The sequence below is a fragment of the Talpa occidentalis genome, unplaced genomic scaffold (genome assembly GCF_014898055.3).
Source record: "Talpa occidentalis isolate TD23 unplaced genomic scaffold, MPIMG_talOcc4v2.1 talOcc4.7, whole genome shotgun sequence".
NCBI lineage: Eukaryota > Metazoa > Chordata > Mammalia > Eulipotyphla > Talpidae > Talpa > Talpa occidentalis.
In genome coordinates this window covers 86,650,661-86,676,517 of record NW_023605083.1, presented here as the reverse complement: position 1 = coordinate 86,676,517, position 25,857 = coordinate 86,650,661, and the positions used below count along the sequence as shown (strand labels likewise).

The 25,857-nt window shown below is 41.8% G+C and overlaps 1 protein-coding gene across 2 annotated transcripts in view; it reads left to right on the top strand.

The window, feature by feature from the left end:
• SMG6 (SMG6 nonsense mediated mRNA decay factor) overlaps positions 1–25,857 on the top strand; it is a 230,289-nt gene that overhangs the window by 8,946 nt on the left and 195,486 nt on the right. For both annotated transcript variants that reach the window (XM_037491791.2, XM_037491790.2), the window contains exons 5-8: positions 375–481; positions 742–820; positions 14,070–14,180; positions 14,560–14,772. In XM_037491791.2, the coding sequence (XP_037347688.1) occupies positions 375–481; positions 742–820; positions 14,070–14,180; positions 14,560–14,772 (510 nt within the window). The remainder of the gene's footprint in view (positions 1–374; positions 482–741; positions 821–14,069; positions 14,181–14,559; positions 14,773–25,857) is intronic.

Sequence of the window (25,857 nt, the reverse complement as noted above, 5' to 3'; positions counted from 1 at the left end):
AGGGGATCATGGAAGGCAGAGGAAGTCACAGTTAAACTGAGACCAGGTGAAGGTGTACTAAAGATGTGAGAACTACCACATTGTGGAGAGAGGGAGTGGAGTGGGAAAGGGCATGATGTGTAGGGGAACTGAGAAGTGTAGTCTGAGTGAGGCACGAGAGAGTGAAGGGGAAAATGGTGCTGAAGAGGTCAGCCGAAACTAGGTCATCTAGAAGAGGGACCTTTCGGGGAATTTAGTTTTTCCTTCCCCTCATTGTAGTATGAAAACATAGCCAGTTAATAATGCTGCTTTGTCATTTTTGACTCCACCCTTGAACTTTGGGATTGAAGTTAGAGTTTCTTAGGTATTATACTAACTGATTGTTTTTCCTGAAGGTAAAATATGCCTTGATCAGTGCCCAGCGATGTATGATTTGCCAAGGAGATATTGCTAGGTATCGGGAGCAAGCCAATGACACAGCAAACTATGGGAAAGCACGCAGGTACTTTTTGCCTCTTGTTCATTGCTTCTCTTGCCTGTGTAGCTTTTAAGATAATCCCTGTTAGGAGCAGTAGGCAACCTGAACTGCCTACCTATGGATGACCTCTAGTTGTCCCTGTTGGTCTCTGTAGTTATGCTTTACTGCTTTAGGGTTATATCTGAGGCTCCCACTTATGCCTTAAAGCGAGAACTATCAAGTGATGAATTGGAAAAGAGTTGATACAGAGCTAGCACTTCTTTTTTATTGTTTTTCTATTTTAGTTGGTACCTGAAGGCCCAGCACATTGCTCCCAAGAATGGACGCCCCTATAACCAGTTGGCTTTGCTGGCAGTGTATACGGTAAGATGAGAAACGTTTTGCAGGTGGTAACTTAAGGATTAAGGATTTTGAAATAAGGATTAAGGATTAAGAAATAAGGATTTTGATAGCATCAGCTGCTATCAAAGATTACATGTGATTACTGTAGCCCAAAGAATATCTCCTTCTGCCTATCATCCTCAAACTCCTTTTATAACTGTTATTTTCAAGGGTAAATTGTCAGGGCTCACTTTAGTTAAATCTGTACTTTGTCCGCTTTCACTGCACTTAAGTTTCAAAGGCAAGGCTGATGGTCTAGTTAAACACCATTCTTTATTTTTAACCAAGGATTCTCCTCTGAACCTTACCTTACTTCCCTTCCCTATCCATTAAATTAGGTTACTTATTTCTAGGCATAAAATAAGATTCCCTTTACCTTTTTCCCTTAAAGTCCTCAACTAGCCCTCAGTAGTCAGATCATCCCCTTATTCTTAGCTTTTCCCCTAATAAGCCTTCTTAGCAGAAACACAGTATCTCTCCAGATCTTATCAAACAATTCTAAATGTGCCTCTAACAGAGAGCAATAGGTCTTGAAGCCTGACTAGTGAGAGACCTGAATCAAAGGGGGCTAATGGGGCCTCCCTGGTGGCACAAGGGTTAAGACGCAACCTGTGGGGCCACCCCTGGTGGCGCAGGTGCAGGTGGTTGAGAGCCACTCTGTGAAGCTGTCCGCAGCCTCTGCAGCACTGGTTTGATCCCGGCCAGCCGGTTTGCTCCTAGCCAGCTGGCGAGGGTGAGGGCCCCACATGGCGCGGCAGACCTCTCCTGTCTCGCCCGCTGCTCCCCTTGGCAGTGTATTGCGTCAGTCTGCCTGTCCTGTTCCCCGCTCTGTCTCTGGTGAATCCTCTCATCCTCCTGCACATTTGGCCTGTACCCCGATTCTTCTATAAAATAAATAAATAAATCTTTAAAAAAAAAAATAGACACAACCTATGAAGCTATACACAGCCACTGCAGCACGAGTTCGATTCCCAGCCAGCCAGGGAGCAACCCACATGCGCAGCAGACCTCTCCTGACTCGCCCCACTGCTCCCCTCAGCATTGTACTTCAGTCAATCAGTCTGCTTGTTCTGTTCCCCACTCTGTCTCTGGTTTCCCACTTTGTCTCCTCTCCCCCCACCTCACACCTCTGACCTGTACCCCAGCTCTTGTATGCATAAATAAATAACTCTTTTTAAAAAAAGGGGTGGGGGGGCTAAATGGTAGGTACCAAACATTTAAATATAAGAAGCAGGTAATGAGATTAGCAGGGAGAAAGTTTTTTTTTTTTTTTTTTCAGTGTAGAAGAACTGGGGTGGAGGCCAGAGGTGCGGGAGTGAGAAGATTCATCAGAGACAGAGTGGGGAGCAGAACAGGCAGATTTACTGAAATACATTGCTGAGGGGAGCAGTGGGCGAGAGAGGTCTGCTGCGCCATATGTGGGTTAGCTCCCTCCCTGGCCAGGGATTGAACTATAGTGGTGATAATGCTGAACTTTAACCCCTAGGGAGGACCCTAAGAAAGTTTTCTTAACGCTGTCAAATTCATTGTCCAAATAAACAGTGCTTGAATTGATATTTATATTTCCCTTTATTGCATAAAAAATTAAAAAAAAATCTCTAATAATTATGGATTGCAATTGTTGATTAAGTATTATGGTTTACTGACCCATGTCCTTCTGAATGTATAGAATTTCTCTTTTTTTTTTTAAGATTTATTTATTTATTCATACAAGAGCTGGGGCACAGACCAGAGGTATAGGGGGTGAGAGAACTCACCAGAGACAGAGTAGGGAACAGACCAGGCAGATTAACTGAAATACACTGCTGAGGGGAGCAGCAGGCAAGATAGGTAAGGTCTGCTACGCCATGTGGGTCTCCTCCCTAGCAGGGGATTGAACTCAACTTCAGGGGCTGCCGACAGATCTATAGGCCGCATGCCAACCCCTTGTGCCACCAGGGAGGCCCTATTTTCACCCTTTTGAGACTTTTTTTCCTTATACCTCATCCATTTTTCCTTCTTTTTTCTTGACTCCAGTGTTTCTTTTTTTTTTCTTTCTTTTTTTTTTTTTTTGTTAAAAATTTATTTAATTTTATGCATATAAGAGCTGGGGTACAGACCAGAGGTACGGGGGTGGGGGTGGGGTGGGATGTGGGTGAGAGGATTCACCAGAGACAGATTGGGGAACAGAACAGGCAGATTGACTGAAATACACTGCTGAGGGGAGCAGTGGGTGAATCAGGAGAGGTCTGCTGTGCCATGTGGGTTTCTCTCTGGCTGGGGATTGAACTCGTGCTTGCAGTGGCTGCAGTTAGCTTCATAGGTTGCGTCTTAACCCCTTGTGTCACCGGGGAGGCCCTTTTCCAGTATTTCTTCTTGGTAATTATTGAATGAATTGTTACATTTCTTGTTAATTAGAAAACATTTAACTTCCCCCCTTTAAAGAATTTAAAAAATTGTGGTAAAATTCATATAACATAAAATTAATCATTAGTTATATGTATAATTTAGTGGCTTTGTATGTTAATAGTATTGTGTAACCATTAACTCTGTCTAGTTCAAAGACATTTTCATTACCCAAAAGAAAACTTCATGCCCATTACTCCTGTTCCTCCTTCCTACCTGCCTCTGGCAACTACTAGTGTGCTTTCTGTGTTTGGATTTTCTTATTCTGGGTGTTTCATATAAGTGGAATCATATAATAATGTAACCATTATGTCTGGCTTTTTTCATTTAGCATATAGTTTTTTAAGGTTTATCCATACATGTATCAGTATTTCATTTTTGTGTCTGAATAATACTCCATTGTATGAATATATCACATAAAAAATCTTTCATCAGTTGATGAATATTTTGGTAGTTTGCACCTTTTAATTATTGTGAATAGTGCTTTTGTGAAATATAAGCATTTGCTTGAACGTCTGTTTTCATTCTTTTAAGTTTGTACCTAGCAGTGGAATTGTTGGGTTGTACAGTAACTTTCTTGAACTTTTAGAACAAACTATTTTTCATAGCAGCTGTATCATTTTAAATTCCAACCAGCAGTGCATGATGGTTCTAATTTCTCCACATTCTGGCCAACATTTGTTACTTTTCATTTCTTTGATTATGAGTAAGCTAGTGGTTGTGAAGTGTACCTCATTGTAAAAGGTTTTTTTTTCCTACTTGGAGATATTTTTAAACATTTTACCTTTGGTCAGCTTTAGGTTTATTTATATCGAGAGAAAATTTGAGCAAGTCCTTCCTCAACCCCTCCCCTCATTTTTTTCTATTTACATCTTGCATCTGTACATTTGTTGTAATTGGTGAGCCAATATTGATACATTAACTATTGATACATTATTAACTGCTGTCTATATTCATTCGTGTTCACTTTTAGATTTGTACATCTATGGGTTTGAACAAATACATAGTAATTACATGTAGCCATACAGAATAATTTCACTGCCCTAAAAATACCCTGTGCTCTACCCTCTACTTACTCATTCCTGCTCCCTCCCTTGAATGTTATGCAACCACTCTCATTTTTCATGTCTCTATAAGAGTTTATTTTTCTTAGAATGTCATATCATATAATTGAGACCATACAGTATGTAGCCTTTTGAGATAGGCTTCTTTCACTTAGCAGTATGCATTTAGGGTTGTATTTGTGGCTTGATAGCTTATTCCTTTTTGTTGTTCAGTAATATTCTATTATATGGATGTACACAATTTGTTTATTCATTCACAATGAATTCATTCACAACAGGACATCTTGGTTCCAAGTTTTGGCAGTTTTGAATAAAGATGCTATGAATGTTGTGTATTGCTTTTTGTGTAGACAATTTTTTTTAAAGACGTATTTATTTATGCATACAAGAGCTGGGGTACAGGCCAGAGGCGTGGGGGATGAGAGGATTCACTAGAAACAGAGTGGGGAGCAGAACAGGCGGATTGACTGAAATACACTGCTGAGGGGAGCAGCGGATGAGACAGGCGAGGTCTGCCGTGCCATGTGGGTCACCTCCTGTCCAGGGATTAAACTTGTGCTGCGGTAGTTGCAGGTATCTTTATAGTGCTGACACTTAACCCCTTGAGCCAACACTGCGGCCCCTAGACAAATTTTCAACTCACTTGGGTAAATGTGAAGAATGTGGTTGTTGAGTCATATGGTAGGAGTATGTTTAGTTTTGGAACTAAAAAAAAGAAGCTGCAACATTGTCTTCCAAAGTGCTTGTACCATTTCACAGTCCATCAGCAATGAATGAGATTTCCTTTTGCTCTGCATTCTTGTCAGCATTTGGAATTTTCAGGGTTCTGGATCTCATTTCAGTTTGTAGTTCCCTAATGGCATATCGTGTTGAACATCTTTTCATATGCTTAGTGGCCATTTGGAGAAATGTTTATTTAAACCCTTTTCCCATATTTTTTTAAAGATTCATGTATTTATGCATACAAGAACTGGCGTACAGGCCAGAGGTGTGGCAGGGGGAGAGGCTTCACCAGAGACAGGGAGGGGAACAGAACAGACAGACTGACTGAAATACACTACTGAGGGAGCAGCAGGCAAGTCAGGAGAGGTCTGCTGTGCCATGTGGGTCACCTCCCTGGCCGGGGATCAAACTCATGCTGCAGTAGCTGTGAATAGCCTCAGAGTGCTGTGTCTCAACCCCTTGCGTCACCAGGGAGGCTCCCCCCCCCTTTTTTTTTTAATTAAAGAAGTCATTGTTGGGCCTCCCCGGTGGTGTAGCGGTTGAACTCTGCGCTGTGAAGCTGCCCGCAGCCTCTGCAGCACCGGTTCGATCCCCAGCCACTGGCGAGGGTCCCACCTCTCCTGTTGCGCCTGCTGCTCCCCTCAGCAGCGTATTTCGTCAGTCTGCCTGTTCTGTTCCCCGCTCTGGCTCTGGTGAATTCTCTCACCCTCCCATGCTTCTGACTATACCCAGTGCTTGTATAAATAAATAAATCTTAAAAAAAAAAGTCATTGTTGTAAAATACACATAAAAGGAAATTTATCGTCTTACTAAGTAAACTGTTGAATGGTATTAATATCTTCATATTGCTGTGCAACAAATTTCCAGAACTCTCCTCATCAAGCTTAAACAGAAATTCTACCTTTCTCGGGTTTTTGCTTCCAAGATGACCAAGAAAAGATGGAATAATTGTTGTGCCAAAAAGGGCCATGGCCACGTGCCTATTTGCTGCACCAGCTGTGTCCCATGTGGGCCCAAGGACAAGGCTATTAAGAAATGTCATTTGGGCCTCCCTAGTGGTGCAGGCGGTTGAGCGCAGCGATGTGAAGCTGTCCACAGCCTCTGCAGTGCCAGTTTGGTCCCTGCAGGCCTTGGAGCAACCCACCGGCAAGGTAGACCTCTCCTGTCTCCCCGCTGCTCCCCTCAGCAGTGTATTTTGTCAGTCTGCCTGTTCTGTTCCCCGCTCTGTCTCTGGTGAATCCTCTTACTCTCCTGCACATCTAGCCCGTACTCCAGCTCTTGTATAAATAAAATAAATCTTTAAAAAAAAGTGTCATTTGAGGGGCTCCCCAGTGACACAGTGGGTTGAGCTCAGTACTCTGAAGCTGTCTGCAGCCTTGGCAGTGCGGGTTCGATTCCCAGCTGGCCAGGGAGATGCCCACATGGTGCGGCAGATCTCTCCTATCTTGCCTGATGCTCCCCTCAGCAGTGCCAGTATCTCTTCCTTTCTACTTCCCACTCTGTCTCTGGTAAATCCTCTCACTCCCACTCCCCAATCACGACCCCCGCCCCCCGCCCTGCACCTCTGGTCTGTACCCTAGCTCTTGTATGCATAAATAAATAAATCTTTAAAAAAATTAAAAAAACAAATTCTATACCTACTAAACATAAGTCACATTCTCTTCTGCCCCCTAACCCCTACCACTGGTACTTTCTGTGTGTATGAATTTGTCTATTCTAGGTACCTAATACAAGTAGAATCTTTTCATAATTGACTTAATTCATTTAGCATGGTGTCAAGTTTTGTCCATTATTTCAGCCTGTGTCAAGATTCCCACCATTTTAGGGCTAAATAATATTAAGTTGTATATATACCACATGATGTTTGTCCATTCATCTGTCAATGGACAATTGGGTTGCTTCCATCTTTTGGCCATTGTGATAATTCTGCTGTGAACATCAGTATACAAAATCTCTTCAGGATCGGGCCTCCCCGGTGGCGCAGCGGTTGAGCGCTGGGTTGCGAAGCTGCCCGCAGCCTCTGCAGCGCCGGTTCGATCCCCGGCTGCTCCCCGGCCACCGGAGGAGGGTCCCACATGGCGCGCAGACCTCTCCTGCGGCCCGCTGCTCCCCTCAGCAGTGTACTTCGGTCCTTCTGCCTGCTCTGCTCCCCGCTCTGGCTCTGGTGAATTCTCTCACCCTCCCGTGCTTCTGACTGTACCCAGTGCATGTATAAACAAAACAAACAAACAAACAAACAAATAAATAAAATAAAACATGCCTCTATTAAAAAAAAAAAAAAAAAATCTCTTCAGGATCCTGCTTTCAATTTTTTGGATTATTTATCCAAACATAGAATTCCTGAGTCATATGGGAATCGTATTTTCAATATTTTAAGGAACTGCCATACTATTTTCCAAAGCAACTCCACATTATTACATTCCCACTGAGAATGCACAAGTATTCTAATTTCTCCACAGCTTTGCCAGCACTCATCATTTCTGTTTTTGGTTTTTGTTTTTTTTTTTTTAAATACTACTTATTCAAATGGCTATGAAGTAGTATGGCATTGTTTTGACTTGAGTCAGTGATAAGTGATCTTTTCATGTGCTTGTTGGCCTTTTATGTATCTTTCTGTTTTCCAGTTTGGGTCGTTGTTGATTTTTGTTTGTTTTATTTAATCTTATTATCCTCATTTTATTTATTTTTTATTTTATATATATTTTATATCATTGTTCATTTTTATTTTTTTTTTTTAAAGATTTATGTACATAAGAGCTGGGGTATAGGCCAGATGCGTGGGAGGGTGAAAGGATTCACTAGAGACAGAGCAGGGAACAGAACAGGCAGACTGGCGAAGCACACTGCTGAGGGGAGCAGCGGGGGAGGCAGGAGAGGTCTGCCGTGCTATGTGGGATTCTGGCCTATGTGGGATTCTGGCCGGTGGGCCGGGATGGAACCCCTGTTGCAGAGGCTGCAAACAGCTTCACAGTGGGGCACTCAACCGCCTTCGCCACCAGGGAGGCCCCATTGTTCATTTTTATTTTTATTTTTTATTTATTTTTTTAAAAGATTTATTTATTTATTGATTGATTGATTTATACATACATTCATACAGGCACTGGGTACAGTCAGAAGTGCGGGAGGGTGAGAGAATTCACCAGAGCCAGAGCGGGGAGCAGAGCAGGCAGAAGGACCGAAGTACACTGCTGAGGGGAGCAGTGGGCGGCAGGAGAGGTCTGCCCTCATTGTTCATTTTTAAATGATGTTTGCTTGCCTCCTCACCCCCGCACCCTGTATAGTCTTCATAGAATTTCCTTCGCTGGTGCACCATCACCACAGTCCCCTGTGCTTCTCCCTCCCTCCCTCTGATCTCTCTTGTTGATTCTTTAAAAAAATTTTATTTATTTATGCATACAAAAGCTGAGGTGTAGGCCAGAGGTGTGAGGGGGTGAGAGGATTCATCAGAGACAGAGTAGGGAATGGAACAGACGGATCTACTGAAATATACTGCTGAGGGGAGCAGCAGGTAAGGCAGGAGAGGTCTGCTGTGACATGTGAGTAACTCCTTGGCCTGGGTACAAACTCCTGCTGCAGTGGCTGGGCATAGTTTCATAGTGCTGAGACTTAACCCCTTGTGCCACCAGGGGGGCCTGGGTTGTTGTTTTTGGAGGGAGATGTAGGAGTTCTTGATATTTTCTGACCCTTAATCATATATATGACTTGGAAATATTTTCTCCTAGACTATGAATTGTTTTTTCACTCTTGTTCTTTGTCTTTTATGCACAAAAGTTTTAAATTTTGATTAAGTCCAATTTTCTGTCTTTCGTAACTTGTACTTTTGGTATTAACTATGAAATCATTACCAAAGTCAAAGTTGAGAAGATTTGTAATATGTTCTGAGAGTTTTTATAGTTTTATGTTTTATATTTGGGAGGTCTCTGATCCATATTGTTTAATTTTTGTATATGGTGTGAAGTGAAGGTCCATTCTTTTCATTCTTTTGCATGTACATATCCAATTCTCCTAGCACCATCTATTGAAAAGATTATTCTTTCCCCATTAAATAGTCTTGGCACCCTTGTCAAAAATCAATGGTATATAGATTCTGGACTCTTAGTTCTCTTTTATTGATCCATATGTCTTCTATTGATCTATATGTCTATTCTCATGCCAGTACCGCATTGTTTTAATTACTACAGCTTTCTGGTAAGTTTTGATATTGAGACATGTGAGTCTTCCAAGTTTGTTCCTTTTTATCAAGAGTATTTTAGCTGTATGGAATTCCTTGTAATTCCATCTGGACATTAGGATTGACTTTTTCATTTCTACAATAATTGTCTTTGGGGGCCTCCCCTGGTGGCACAGGCAGTTGAGCACCATGCTGTGAAGCTGTCCACAGCCTCTGCAGCGCTGGTTCGATCCCGGCCTGCCGGTGAGGGTCCCACATGGTGCGGCAGACCTCTCCTGTCTGCCTGCTGCTCCCCTCAGCAGTGTATTTCGTCAGTCTGCCTGTGCTGTTCCCCACTCTCATGAATCCTCTCACCCTTCCGTGCATCTGTCCTGTACCCCGGTTCTTGTATAAATAAATAAATAAAATTAAAAAAAAATTGTCTTTGGGATTTTGATAAGGATTGCATTGATTCTGTAGATTACATCTTTACAATATCAAGTTTACTCCACAATAGGGTATTTTCCATTTATTTAGGTATTTCATTTCTTTCAGAGATGTTTTGTAGTTTCAGTTCATAAGTTTTAGTTAAATTTATTCCTTAATATGTTATTCTTTTTGATGCTTTTTTTTTTTTAAGATTTATTTATTTATACAAGCACTGAGTACAGTCAGAAGCTCGGGAGGGTGAGAGAATTCACCAGAGCCAGAGCGGGGAGCAGAGCAGGCAGACTGATGAAGTACACTGCTGAGGGGAGCAGCAGGCGCCGGCAGGAGAGGTCTGCGCCCCATGTGGGACCCTCACCCGGTGGCATGGGATTGAACCAGCACTGCAGAGGCTGCGGGCAGCTTCACAGCCCAGTGCTCAACTGCTGTGCCATCGGGAAGGCCCTCTTTTTGATACTATTGTAAATGAAAAGTTCCCTTTCGTATGATTAATTATTAATGACTACAAATGCAACTAATTTTGAAGTATTGATTTTATATCTAGCAGCTTTACTGAATTCCCGTAGTGGATTTTCGCCATTTCATTTAAAATGGACTTCTTACCCAAATCAGTACTTCTTTTGGGCTCTCTTCCTCTGTCCCTTTTTTTTTTTTAAGTAATTTATTTATTCATGCATACAAGAACTGGGGTACAGGCCAGATGTGCGGGAGGGTGAGAGGATTCACCAGAGACAGAGCTGGGAACAGAACAGGCAGACTGACCGAAATGCACTGCTGAGGGGAGCAGCGTGTGAGACAGGAGAGGTCTCCCACGCCATGTGGGTGTCTCTGCGGCTGGCTGGGATTGAACCCGCACTGCAGAGGACAGCTTCAGAGTGCTGCGCTCAACTGCCTGCGCCACCCAGGAGACCCCCCTCTGTCGTTTTTTTAAAAAAACATGTATTTAGGGCCTTCCTGGTGGCGCAGCGGTTGAGTGCAGCGAGGCTGCCCGCAGCCTCTGCAGCGCCAGTTCGATCCCTGGCCGCTCCCCTGCCCCGGAGGAGGGTCCCACATGGCGTGCAGACCTCTCCTGCTGCCCGCTACTCCCCTCAGCAGTGTGCTTCGGTCCTTCTGCCTGCTCTACTCCCCGCTCTGGCTCTGGTGAATTCTCTCACCCTCCCGTGCTTCTGACTGTACCCAGTGCTTGTATAAATAAATAAAAATAAATCTTAAAAAAAAAGATGTATTGGGGGCCTCCCCGGTGGCGCAGCGGTTGAGCGCTGGGTTGTGAAGCTGCCCGAAGCCTCTGCTGCGCCGGTTCGATCCCCGGCTGCTCCTCGGCCACCGGCGGAGGGTCCCACATGGTGCGCAGACCTCTCCTGCCGCCCGCTGCTCCCCTCAGCAGTGTACTTCGGTCCTTCTGCCTGTTCTGCTCCCCGCTCTGGCTCTGGTGAATTCTCTCACCCTCCTGTGCTTCTGACTGTACCCAGTGCATGTATAAACAAAACAAGCAAACAAACAAACAAATAAATAAAAAAAATGCCTCTATTAAAAAAAAAAGATGTATTTATGTGTACAAGAACTGGGGTGTAAGCCAGAGGTGGGGTGGGGGAGAGGATTAACCAGGGAGACTGGGGAGCAGAACAGGTGGATTAACTGAAATACACTGCTGAGGGGAGCAGCAGGTGAGACAGGAGAGGTCTGCTGTGCCACGTGGGTTAGCTCCCTGCCAGGCTGGGGATCTAACTCTGGCTGCAGTGGCTGGTGATAGCTTGATAGTGCTACCTTTAACCCCTGCGCTACCAGGGAGGCCCCTTTGTCCTTATTTTTTTGTCTCCTCCTTATACTACTAATACTAGTCTGATTAAAATCACTTTCTCAACTTTTGTGTTTCCTTCAGTTATTCAGTGACTCTGAGGTAGTTACCAAGAGTATACTTATGGACAATGCTTTGCTACATGCTATGTGTGATAAGTAGGCGATGTGGTTTCTGTCTTGAAAAAAATTTTGTTGAGAAGACAAGTGAATCATATAGACAAGTATATAAATTAAATTTGATTAAATATGCAATTGGTTGCTTTATACTATTATTTTCTGTACTGCTCAGGGAGAAGAATGTGAATTAAAATAAGTCATAATGGTAGATATTGGTTGTAAGTTGTATTTCAATTTCACATGTTAAAATGTGAAAAAAAATCAATATGGGCTTGATAAAATAGTCTAAAATAAAATGACAGGTAGAGGCAGAGATTAGTGTAGATTAGAATAATATTAAAACCAGTTACCATTTAAGGGCCTCCCTGGTGGCTTAGGGGTTATGTCTCGGCCCTGTCACCATGATTCCCTGAGTTCGAGCCCTGGCCAGAGAGCTAACCTAAATATGGTGCTGCAGACCTCTCCTATCTGGTCCCCTCAGTAGTGTATTTCAGTAAATTTGCCTGCTCTGCTCCCCACTCTGTCTCTGGTGAATCCTCTTACCACTTGCACCTCTGATTTAAACCCCAGTTCTTACATGTGTAAATAACTAAAATAAATAATCAAAAAAAAGTTAACATTTAACTGACTCTAATGGTATGCTAGATAATAATATAAACTATTATATATACTTTTATGTACACAATTATATGAAAATCTTTAATTTTCTTTTAGTCATGTGTATGTAGATATCTCTATTTTACTAAAGAGGAAACTTCCTCAGGATGGCTTACTTAGATTTATACTAAGGCTTGGGCAGTTGACCTTAGAACACTCACCTTTAACCATGTTAGTTGAATACAAGATAAGACCTTTTTTTAATTAAAATTTTTATTTTTGTGTAGAACTAGGGTGTAGGCCAGAGGTGTGGGAGGTGAGAGGATTCACTAGAGACAGGCTGGGGAGCAGAACAGGCAGATTTACTGAAATATACCCTTAAGGGGAGCAGCGGATGAGACTGGAAAGGTGTGCTGTGCCATATATGGGATCAAACTCATGCTATCACAGTGATGGCGCTGAAACTTAACCCCTAGGCCACCAGGGAGGCCCATTCATTTTTTTTTTTTTTTTTTTTAATAGAGGCATGTTTTCTTTGTTTGTTTGTTTGTTTGTTTGTTTTGTTTATACATGCACTGGGTATAGTCAGAAGCGCGGGAGGGTGAGAGAATTCACCAGATCCAGAGTGGGGAGCAGAGCAGGCAGAAGGATCGAAGTACACTGCTGAGGGGAGCAGCGGGCGGCAGGAGAGGTCTGTGCGCCATGCGGGACCCTCCTCCGGTGGCCGGGAAGCAGCCGGGGATCGAACCGGCGCCGCAGAGGCCGCGGGCAGCTTCTCAACCCAGCGCTCAACCGCTGCGCCACTGGGGAGGCCCGAGGCCCATTCATTTTGAAGAATGTATAAACTTGGGAGAAAGTAGTAGGTTTTTTTTTTTTTTAAACAAATCTTTTTTTTTTTTTTAATTTTTTTATTTATACAAACACTGGGTACAGTCAGAAGTACGGGAGGGTGAGAGAATTCACCAGAGCCAGAATGGGGAGCAGAACAGGCAGAGGGACCGAAGCACACTTCTGAGGGGAGCAGCGGGTGGCAGGAGAGGTCTGCGCTCCATGCGAGACCCTCCTCTGGTGACCGGGGAGCAGCCTGGGATCGAACTGGCGCTGCAGAGGCTGTGGGCAGCTTCGCAACCCAGTGCTCAACTGCTGCGCCACCGGGAAGGCCCGAAAATAGTATTCTTGATGCAGTTTGAGAAGTTAGGAAAAATGTTAAAAAACGTATATGAAATTGGATAGAAAGACTTTTTGACATTCTTTCCTCTTTTGTTTCAGTGTTTTTCTTTCTCTCTCACCCTTCCCTTTTATTTCTTTTGTGTGTGTGTGTGTGTGTGTGTGTGACATAAACTTGAAATGTTTTAGTTGCTGAATTCTTTTGAGTAGTCACATTTTCTTTTTTCAGCAGTCAGTATGGTAAAATGAAAACATGAACTTAGGAATCAGGCCTTTCTGACTTACCCAGGATTTGTTTTCAAGATCTTGTTGGACAAGTTATGTAGTTATCTTCTTGAACTCCCATTTCTTCATCTTTAAAATAGGAATAATAATCCCAAAGGGGCAGTGTCCCTAGGTTTAGAGACAGCTAGAAAGTGCTAATCGCTTGCCTTATACTTAGTTATGATTAATGGTATTGTTACTGTGATTTAGAATGTTTAAAATAGTACATAGCTAAAAGCTGAGTTGAACATTTCTTTCTCTATAAACAAACATAATTGCTTTATATATTTAAGAGGCTCTTTATTTTTTTTCCTCCCCCTTAAGAGTACTTGACTCAGAATACATCTGCATACAAGATATAGCACTATGCATGAAGAGATCTCTTGCATGACTTTTCCCAAGGTTCTGATTTTTTTAATGGAATTGCTCACATCTTGGGGCACATGTTGGAATATATGTAGTAGGGTTTCCTGGGTGAGCTTACTCAGGTTAATTCCATGTCTCTGGTTTCTTTCCACAGAGGAGGAAGCTTGATGCTGTGTATTACTATATGCGCAGTTTAGCTGCCAGCAACCCGATCCTTACTGCCAAGGAGAGTCTCATGAGCTTATTTGAAGAAACCAAACGAAAGGTGAGTAGGGATGCTGGCAGAACCATTCCTTCCTAGAAGAATGTTTCTCATAGTGCCTCTGTTTCCTCAGCGAATGACTGATAATGGTCTTAAAGGGTCCCATCAGGCTCTGCTGATGGGGAATCAGTCAGCCCCTGTGCAGAAATAAATTCGTCTTCAGAAGGACTCTCATGGAGCCCTTGGGCATGCCTGTTCTACAGTATCTAGTTTATAGAATTAATAATTTATGAGACAAAGCAGATGACATTCTACTTTGGAAGTGTGACAAAAAGTCTTTTTATTTTATAGTCCTTGGGTAACAAACTCAGGTGAGGTGAGTGCTTCTCTTTATTAGCTAAATCCCAGGACACTCTGAATTTATGTTTTTTGTGTTGTATAGGCAGAACAGATGGAAAAGAAGCAACACGAGGAATTAGAACTGAGCCCTGACCAATGGAGGAAGGGAAAGAAGTCTACTTTTCGCCATGTTGGAGACGATACCACTCGCTTGGAAATCTGGATTCATCCATCCCATCCCCGGTCCTCTCAGGGCACTGAGTCTGGAAAAGATTCTGAGCAGGAAAATGGGCTGGTCAGCTTGAGCCCCAGTGATGTAAGTTCCTAAGTGTGATGTAATGAGCCAGACTAGCTAAGTAAGCGTGGGCATCTTGGTACTTAACTGTGTGGCACGTTTAAGACCTTTCCCACTAATCACAGAGAAGGCAAATCACTTCATGCTCCCTGATGTCCTCGTCCAGTCTCTTTCACCTGTGCTGCCTTTGTCTTAACTATGCGTGTTGCTTTCTCACCACTATGTGGCACTGTAGAATTTAGTAAATCATTTTTCTAAATGAAGATTTAGTTAGTATAGGATGAGAAGTTTTGCTGCTTTGGGTTTGAAGTTCTCATTATAATGTTTTAGAATTATGTGTGGGATTTTTGTGACGCTAGTAAGAGAGAACACAGTAGTGGGAAAACTGTAAATGGCTGGTTCTTTGTGCCTTGAGTAGTGAAATTCATAGTGGAGTGGGTGTTGGGGTGAGCTGATATCAGATCTTGAAGGTCAATAAGTAATTTTGATTTTTATCCTGAATGTGCTGGGTACTGTTGAATGCTTAAATAAGGGAATTCCAGATGTGTTTTAGAAATACAATTCTTTTTGCTTTGTGAAAAGTTTGAAGAAGAACAAGTTTAGAAATAAGAAGAATAAGAAAATGCTATAGTAATTGAAGATAGATGTGAAAAGGCTTTGGAGATGGGAAGAGGTAAATAGATACGAGTATATTAGTAAAGTGGAATCCAAAGGATTTAATTGAAAATGGGAGCTAAGGGAAAAGGAGGAATGAAAAGTAATACCTTGGTTTTTGGCTTGGAAACTGGGTAGATGGATGATGGTCCATTCCCTGAGATAAGATATATAGATGGAGCTGGTTTAAGGAGTAAGACGGTAAGTTTAGTTTTGAACATGTTGGGATTTGGCACTTCTGTAGGACATTGAAGTGGAGATATTCAGAGGCTAAGAGATATATCTGAAGCTGAGGAACAGATTATCTGAAGTCTAGGCCAGGGCATAAAATATTTGAAGGCATTTTCTTATATTAATATTAAAGTCATGACAATTGAGTCTGTAACTCAAGGAAAACATATACATGATAAACTTGTTGAAGACCATTGAAAAAAAGGAGATATGGCATATGGCATGGCAACTCTTCATATGGCATGGAGAGTTCTTGCAGAGGACTATAAGTTATTCGCTTGAATGATGGTGAGACATCCTTCTGGTGCTTGAGGGAAAGGAGGAACAGATAACTGGATGCTGTAAGTTTGTGGATGTTATAGGAAAAAGATACAGAAGGGCATTTTTAAGGATTTCTATTTTCTCTTTGAAATTAAAGCCATAGTTGTCTGCTTAGAGTGAGTCACAGGTGACGGGATAGGATGACTTGTCCTTTGGGATTTAATTTAGAATTTCCATCTATCTTCCTATATCCTTAGTCTTCATCTGTTTTCTGGATGACTTGGAGAGCAGTCATTGTTTATAAATGAAACTACCAACCTCCTGTGTGCCATGGTGTGCATGGGGTCTAAACATATCTAGGTGCTTCAGAAGAGTTGCTGAATAGTAGAAATGCTCACTGCTGCCCTCCTATAGTTTAGATAATACAGTCCTAAACTGGAAGCTTGTATGAATAAGAAATAAATTGTTTTATTGCATTAGCTCCACCATCTATCTTTAAAGTAAAAAAACATCAAAAGAGGGGCCTCCCTGGTGGCACAGGGGTTGAAGTCTCAGTGCTATCTAGGCTATCAAGCTATCACCAGCCACTGAGGCATGAGTTTGATCCTTGGCCAGGGAGCTAACCGACATGGCGCAGCAGACCTCCTATTTCACCCGCTGCTCCCCTCAGCAGTGTATTTCAGTCAGTCTGCCTGTTCTGCTCCCCACTCTGTCTCTAGTGAATCCTCTCACCCCCTGCACCTCTGGCCTACACCCCGATTCTTCTGTGCAAAAAGAAATTTACATCTTTTTGGTCTTTTAATTGTAGACCACCAGCACTTGAGGAAGAAGTCTGCACTTTGTTTATCCAGTCAGGCAATGACACTGCCTTTTTTTTAACCTGCTTTCTTTTTTCCCTTGCTTTTTTTTAAAGATTTATTTTTATATTTATTTATGCATACAAGAACTGGTGTGTAGGCTGGAGGTGTGGGGGGTGAGAGGATTAACCAGAGACAGAGTGGGGAGCAGATCAGACAGATTTGCTGAAATACACTGCTGAGGGGAGCAGTGGGCGAAACAGGAGAGGTCTGCTGCGCCATATGTGGGTCAGCTCCCTGGCCAGGGATCGAACTCAGTGTGGCAGTGTCTGGCATTAGTGCTGAGACTTTAATCCCTGCGCCACTGGGGAAGCTCTCCCCCCCCCCCCATTTCTTTTAACTTGATTTCTTAGGCCCAGATCAGCTTCCCATATTCTTTTCTTTCTCGCAGTAGGCCCCAAGAACTCAGCTTGCTTTCTCTTTTCTTGTAGCACACAGTTACAAAGATGAGAAGTGAAGATTTATTCACAGATGTTTAAGTGATTAAGTATTGGGGGTATAAAGATGAAACAACCCCAAAAGATCTTAAACTTCAGGGAACACTCATACTTGCAAGGAAGACAAAAACATAAATGTGTGATTATAATATAATGTGTGTGATTATAATTATAATGCAGTGTGCCAAATACTATGATAAAGGCAAAAATATGAGTCTTTGGAGGCATGCAGTTACAGCACCTAATCTGGGCATATAAAGCTGGATACTCAGGCATTTTGCAGCTAAGGGATGATGTAAGAGCATTTCCACTCCTAGGCTTGAAAGTTTGAAGAGGCATGAAGGTTTAAGGAACTTCAAGTAGTTCAGTATTACTGACAACTAGAGTGTGAGAAGTGTTCTTGCTTAGAGACATGACTCATCCTTTACTCTTCCTTTTCTATATCTCTGTCTCCAGTCAATACCAAGAGCTATTGAATTTACTTCCTACACATAACTTGAATCAATCCACTTTTATCTATTTCTGTTACCACCCATCCTATTCAAAACTGTCATTGTTTTGGTAACCCACATACTATTGAAAAACATACCTATTGGTTGTTCACATTTATTCTTGGTCTTTCTTAGACATTTTTTATTTTAGACAGTAACCCAAATGAACTTCTGGATCATATCCTTTTCCCTGCTTGAAATTATTTATTTGTTTCTGTGTGCTCTTAAAATCAGGTCCAAAATCTTTAACATAGTCTCCTGGGCCCCACTTGATTTGGCCCTGGCTACTTCTAACTTTGGTATACCTCTCTTCCTTCCTTTTGTTCTCCAGCCATACTGGCTGCTTCCTTGAAGGGCTCAAACTCTTTACAGGCCCTTTCTTCCTTCATTGTTCTTCTCTCTTTATCAGTCCCATTCTTAACCTGAAATTCTCACCCTAAATATCACTTTTCCTGATCCCTGGGACTGTTGGTCTTTTATAATAATTTTTTTAAAGATTTATTTATTTATTTATTTTTAAAGAGTCACCCATTTATGCATATAAGAGTTGGGGTACAGGCCAGAGGTGTGGGGGGTGAGAGGATTCACCAGAGACAGAGGGGGGAACAGAACAGACTGCTGAGGAGAGCAGCGGGTGAGCCAAGAGAGTTCTGTTGCACCATGTGGGTAGCTCCCTGTCTGGGGATCGAACTTGTGCTGCAGCAGCTGTGGATTGCTTTGTAGGCTGCGTCTTAACCCCTTGCACCACCAGGGAGGCCCTAAAGATTTATTTTTATATATTTATGCATACAAGAACTGGGGTGTAAGCCAGAGGTGGGGGGTCGGTAAGAAGATTCACCAGAGATAGAGTGGGGAGCAGAACTGGCATATTTACTGAAATACACTGCTGAGGGAAGAAGTGGGTGAGACAGGAGAAGTCTGCTGTGCCATGTGGGTTAACTTCCCAGCTGGGGATTGAACTCAGGCTGTAGTGGTTGGCAGTAGATTGATAGTGCTGAGACTTTAACTCCTGTGCCACCAGGGAGGCCCCAATTTTGTTTTTTTAAAGGAAATATTTTAAATTACGGAAGTAATACCAACATATTATTTCTAAGTTAAACAAAATATATATGAAGCTTAAAGTGAGAGACACTTGTATTCTTGCTTTCAGAGCATCATTTTATTTTTTAAAGATTTATTTATTTATGCATAGAAGAACTGGGGTACAGGCCAGAGATATGGTGGGTGAGAGGATCCACCAGAGACAGAGTGGGGAGCAGAACAGGCAGATTGACTGAAATACACTGCTGAGAGGAGCAGCGGGCAAGACAGAAGAGGTCTGCTGCGCCATGTGGGTCACCTCCCTCTCTGGGGATTGAACTCGTGCCTCAGTGGCTGCAGATAGCTTCATAGTGCAGAGTCTTAACCCCTTGTGCCACCAGCGAGGCCCAACATCACTTTTTACTATTTGATGGAGGTCCTTCCAGAACGTTTCCTAAGCTTTCATAATACACACATAACTGTAGACACATGAGATGTACTTTTTAACAAAAATTGGATTGATAGATGTATGTGTACATACTTACATATGTACGTATATTAATCTACGGTTTGCTTTTTAAAATTAACAATTGGACATACACATCTAGTTCTGCTATAAGGTAACACATGCATTCTTAAAAATCACTGTGGTGTGCAAAACTGCACCAAAAAAACCACAGAACTTATGGGGAAATGAGGTTTAGGGGCAGAGTACTCAAACTTCCTCAGTTCCCTATTAAAAAAGGGGAGGTAGGAACCTGATAAATTGTTCATTATAGATACTCAGTGGTTAAAAAATATACATAAATACTACTTTGAAAAAGACATGAAGTTTTCTTGTGGAAGTGGGTTTCAGGAAGATTGCAGCTTGTAAGTTACTGTGAAGTGATGGAAGGAGGATTATTTGAAATTGAACAGGCAGGTGCAGCACCAGATGTATATAGGTGTGGCTCATAACATGAGTTAACATGGTGAATTGTGGTAGCTGGGAGATGTTTTTTGGGGTGTGTGTGTGTGTTTTGTGTATTCCTGTGTGACTCAGTTGAGCTGGGTACAGTTTTCTGTGTTCATCTGGTGTTCCTTGTGAACACAAAATCATTCATAAGCAAACACAAAATTCATGTTATGCTGAAATTGTTCGTTAACATATTGATCATGATGGAACAAACTGTTCAAAACAAGCACTAGAGTAGAACTGACTATATTTTCTATTGTCTAACATTATCTTACTATGTTCTTAGTTGACTGTGATAATTCATTTTAAAGACATATATCATTTATGTCACTTATTTATGTAATTTAAATATTTTGCTGGGCATTCCTTGATCATTTTATTTTATTTTATTTTTTTACGCATACAAGAACTGGGGTACAGGCCAGAGGTGCTAGGGTTGAAAGGATTCACCAGAGACAGAGCAGGGAACAGAACAGGCAGATTGACTGATATACACTGCTGAGGGGAGCAGCAGATGAGCCAGGAGGGCATCTCCCTGGCTGGGGGTTGAACTCGTGCTGCAGAGGCTGCGGACAGCTTCATAGGTTGAGTCTTAACTCCTTGCGCCACCAGGGAGGTCCTCCTTGATCATTTTAGTTGTTCTTTTTGGGTGATTAACCTTAGTAAGATTTGTTCCTTTGACAACTCCCAAGAGAGTTTCTAGCCCAAACAACTAAAATTCAAGTCCTTGAATTTGGTGCGTTGGCTTCAGGTGTTGTTTGTAATGATAGTAAAGTTCCAACTAGTTTGTTCTCTCTGCTGAGCATGGCTTTTGGATCTCTCTCTGAATGGCTGCAGGGAGTTAGATTGTGGGTTGTTGGTTTGCAGCCTTGAAATGTGGTTTGGGTTGAACATGCAACCTGGGGAGGGACTGCCAACCTCAACTGTAAGTGGCATCCTCTTAAACTATTAAACTTTTCCCCCAGCAAAACTACCCCAGCTCAGGCCACTAGGGTTTTAAACATTCTTTATTTAGTGGATGTGCCTTCTGCTATGCCTCAGCACCCTTTGGAAATCAGAAAAGCATAATGCTTAGCAAATGAGTTGTTGCTGATAGTGAGTTAATTTAGGATATTATTGCATCAGAAGTGTGAGCACACTCTTTCAGCACAATGAAAGGTGAGGCCCTTTGATGGAACTGCTAAGGATTTTCTCAGACCTGATTGCTCTTATCAACGTCTAAAATAGAAATGCAGGATGTATTTGTTTGCTGGCAAGGATGAACAAATGAGAATGAGAACCATCGACAGATGTTTATCTCTGAAACTTTAGTGAGTTCTCAAGTTCGACATGATTTGGTTTACCATTCCCAGTATTTTCCTCAACCTACTGTGACTATTATACGTATAACATACTTGGTACTGTGTGCAGAAAATAATGTATTTAGATAAGTGTAACGTCATTGTATATTTTGCAAAGCTCTTGCAAAATCTTCCTTCTTTTTGGCCCCTCTGAATGTATTTTGGGGTTCAGATTGGACTATATCTCAGTAACTCCTAATACTTGTTATTTAGCCTTTCCTTATTTGACTCTCATCCTATTTCATCCACCCAGTGATCTTGATCTTTTTCCTTAAATTCCTTTTCCTTCTATTACATTCCGTTTTTCTTTTTTTTACACAGTATGTTTTTTGGGGGGAGATTTTTTCAGGTCTGGAATTTAATGCATTTGCTCCTGCATTGTTAATTTAACAAAAGCAATACTGTTCCTTTCATTACATTTGATAGTATGGCAGCTAACTGAATTTCCCCCCTCCCCCTTAGTTTGCTGATTAAAGTTCACAGTTGACTCTTTTAGGTTGTTTTTTAGGCATTCTGAACACAAACATGAAGATACCAGTGTGTTTGGGTCTTGGTTGTAGGAGGAAATTACAAATGCTTTCAAAAATTAAGTAGGGCAAAGCCTTTTCTTCATTTTGATACTTTGTTGTTTTTAAAAGTTTACAAAAGCAACATACATTGTAAAAATGTTGAAAATGCAGATTAATAATATGTTTTTGCCATCTAGAGATAACCACTGTTAACATTTTAGGGTATGTTCTTCCTGCATATATTGGAAATACCTAATACCCATTAATTAACCTGGGGAATGAGAAGAGGAAATCCATTCCAAAATATTAACCCAGAATCTGATTGGAAACATTCTGATTTCTTCAGTCAACACTATTATATGTTTTTTTTTAAATATATTTTTTAAAGATTTATTTATTTATACAAGAACTGCGGTACAGGCCAGATGTGTGGGAGGGTGAGAAGATTCACCAGAGACAGAGTGGGGAACAGAACAGGCAGACTGACGAAATACACCGCTGAGGAGAGCAGCGGGTGAGACAGGAGAGGTCTGCTGCACCACGTGGGTTACTCCCTGGCCAGCGGGGATTGAACCCGCGCTGCAGAGGCTGCGGACAGCTTCACAGTGTGGCGCTTAACCGCCTACGCCACCAGGGTGGCCCAACACTATTATATGTTGCTGTTTATGCAAGTCATATATTTAGAATGACACTATAATATCTTCTCATCTCAAGTAAAGAGAAACTTCTCAAGTCACACGAATAAGGAAAGAGTTCAAGAAAGGTTAGCTGTAATAGGACTGATTATTATTTTGAAAGATTGAGTCTGAAAGGGTCCATTTCATGAGTAAGTATATTGAGTTAATGATAAATTGGGGCATGAAGGATTCATTTGAAGCCCTTTAGGCATAGAAAGTATGTGACCTTATTTAGAAAGCCGGGCTCTTGCTGGAGAAGTTTCCTGGTTAGAAATGTCAGGGTTGGTTTCTAGGTCAGTGGGAGTAGAAATCAAAAGGAATGGTTACCTTTTTGAATATTTTAATAAAAATTTTTTAATAGGAAATATTTGTGTTTTTATATATACATAAATAAATGTCTCCCTTTTCTTACCTTAGTTGCATGTCATACAAACTGTTATTCATCTTTGGGTTTTTTACTTTTTTCATATTTCTATTGGACTTAAGAAATTCTTCCATAAGGTATTTCCTTCAAGAAGATGGTAGCTTGTGTAGCTTTCATTAATTTTGTCCAGTGTCTTATATTTCAGAGGCAAGATAGTGTAGAGGTTAAAAACATGGCTTTGGAAAGTCTTTGTTTTATTAGTTATCACTGTGACACTTTGGGTATGTCCACCTGGCTGAGCTTGTTTCCTCCTCTGTAAGATTGTGATATGATAGGCTAAGTGAGATAGTGCATGTAAAGAACAGTGAGTGGTGTAGTGTAACTTCTTATGTGTTGATGGTGATAGTTATGTACTTGCAAGTTTATGCTTTAGTGATCTTTTAAACTTTTAGATTTATTTTTACATTTTTCACTGTCTAACCAAAGTGAACAGTGAGACTTGATCATTCACAAACTGATAGCCCACTGTCTAAATGCATACCTGTTTTGTTAGACTGAAGAGATTTTATTTTATGTTTTCTATTTATTTATTTTTTATTTTATATATTTCTTACATCATTTTTCATTTTTGCACAATGTATGCATTTTCATCTTGTTTATATTCCCCATACAATTGCACCCCCATTATTTTGACCGCAATCACTCCTCTCCCTGCCCCCCCATTTTATTTTTTTTAAAGATTTATTTATGCATACAAGAGCTCAGGTACGGGCCAGAGATGCAGGGGGTGAGAGGATCCACCAGAGACAGAGTGGGGAGCAGAACAGGTAGATTGGCTGAAATACACTGCTGAAGGGAGCATTGGGCAAGACAGGAGAGGTCTGCTGTGCCATGTGGGTCCTCCCTGGCCAGCCGGGGATCGAACTCATGCTGCAGAGGCTGCGGATCGCTTCATAGTGCGGTGCTTAACCCCTTGTGCCACCAGGGAAGCCCCTGAAGAGAATTTGATAATGAAAAATTTCAAACATAAAAGATAATGAAACCTCCATATACCTGTTACCCATATTCAACAGTTATCAAGATTTTTCCACATTTGTTTCAACTTTTCCTTTTTTCTTTTTCTTTTCCCCCTCTTGGTGAAAGTATTTTAGAGCAAATCCTAGATAACAAGTCATTGCATTCCTATGCATTTTGCTTATATACACATTTTTAAAAGCATGGCCTTGGGGCCTCCCTGGTGGCACAGGGGTTAAAGTCTCAATACTATCAAGCTGTCACCAGCCACTGTGCTACTGCAGCATGAGTTTGATCCCCAGCCAAGGAGTTAACAACCCACATGGCGCAGCAGACCTCTCCTGTCTCGTCCGCTGCTCCCCTCAGCAGTGTATTTCAGTCAGTCTGCCTGTTCTGCTCCCTACTCTGTCTCTGGTGAAACCTCTCACCACCCACTCCGCCCACCCTCTTCTGGCCTGACTCCAGCGCATGTGTGCATAAAATAAAATAAATCTTTTAAAAAAATAAAATTTTAATCATTATCAGCTAATTTGCAAAAATTCAAGATCTGACAACAATGTGCCAGAGCTGAATAGCAGCAAGCCATTTAATGGAGCTTGTATTCTCTAGTTTGCCTCTAGTCCCCGCAACTCTTAGGGCTCACTTACATCATCTATCTTGCTTATGTAGGTATTTAATTTTGTGATCTATGCTTTGAAAGTGCTGCCAGAGTGGGCTATATCATTCCAGGTTTTTAAGACTTAGTTGTTTCTCAGAGAATCTGTTTGGATTGTTAAGTTCCTCCAAAAAGGCCTGACTTCGGACATAGAGAATTGTATTAAATTTTGGACCATCGGTACTTTCCTGGAATTCATGTGGCATTGTCATTTGGTTGACCCAGAAACTAGGTGAGCCCCCTAACATACTGTTCACTCTTTGTCTCTTTCCCAGTAGTGAGCCTAAGGAATCTGAAGGTATTACTTTTGTTCCCTGTTGAAATTTGTACCTCTGGGAATTGAGGCCTACATAAAGAGCTTGGGACATCTGCTTTCCTCAATATCCTGTTGCAGTCAAACTTGGTGAAAAGTGAGAAGTTACACTGCCTAAGTGTGTGAACTGAAAAGTATCAGGCTGTTTGTAGTAAAGTTTGAATGTCACCTACCAAATGAGTTGGCTAGAGAAAAGCTTTCCTTGTCTCATGTTATTTTTCCCTATCCCTAGGCTTTTTAATAGTTACCTGAAATCTCTGACAGAGTGAGAACCTTGTTTCCTTAGTTTTGGAATCTTAATTTCTGCCTAGACCTCTGTGTCTATGTTTCTGTGGTGTTTTTCTTAAAGACTCTGAATTCTGTAAAACAGGACAGTATATGAGTGTATTTTTTCTTACATTTTATCAAAAGTCCAGCAAAGTAAACATTGGCTAACAAAGGAACGCAGCTTCACCAACTAACTCTTAAATCCAGTGGCACAGAGCTTTCATTTGCTCAGCATGTTATATTTGCTTAAAGGCTTTTTTTTTTTTTTGAAGGTGTTAGGCGGGTGGCATTTCTTCACACCCATCATTTGTCTTGTTTGTCAGTGCCCCTTGCATTTGTGCACCTGAGCTGCTGCTGTTGCTACTGCTGCTGCTGTTCCCACAACTGCCACCACTGTCCTGAAGAAAGCTGTGTTGTGTGGGTGGTACACATCTAATGCCTCCTCCCCCCATTTGCTCCCTCTCCCGCCCTTCCCATGGTGGGAGAGATCAGAGCATGGTTTTGGAGGGCATGCTCTCTTGGGCACAGTGGCTTGTCTTGTGTTGGAGTGAGTTCCAAATCCTAGAGTGTATTGTGAACTTTCAGGTTGGCAATTCTAGAACTAGTGCTATCATTAAGCTCAAAGAAGCTTTTAATTTTTTAAAGATTTATTTATTTATGCATACAAGAGCTGGGGTGCAGGTCAGAGGTGCAGGAGGGGTGAGAGGATTCACCAGAGACAGAGTGGGGAACAGAACAGACAGATTGACTGAAATACACTGCTGAGGGGAGCATTGGGTGAAACAGGAGAGGTCTGCTGCACCGTGTGGGTTGCCTCCCTAGCCAGGGATCGAAACTCATGCTGCAGTGGCTGTGGATTGCTTCATAGTGCTGACACTTAACCCCTTGTGCCAACAGGGAGGCCCCCTCAAAGAAGCTTTTGACCTAAATTTTTCTGCATAGAGTAGGCATTGATTTAATCCACAGTGAAAGAGAAGAATTGAGTTCCTATGCTAGTAGGTAAATACTTTATCTGTGATAACGTGATTGTTTCATTATCCCATAATTATAACATCATGGCA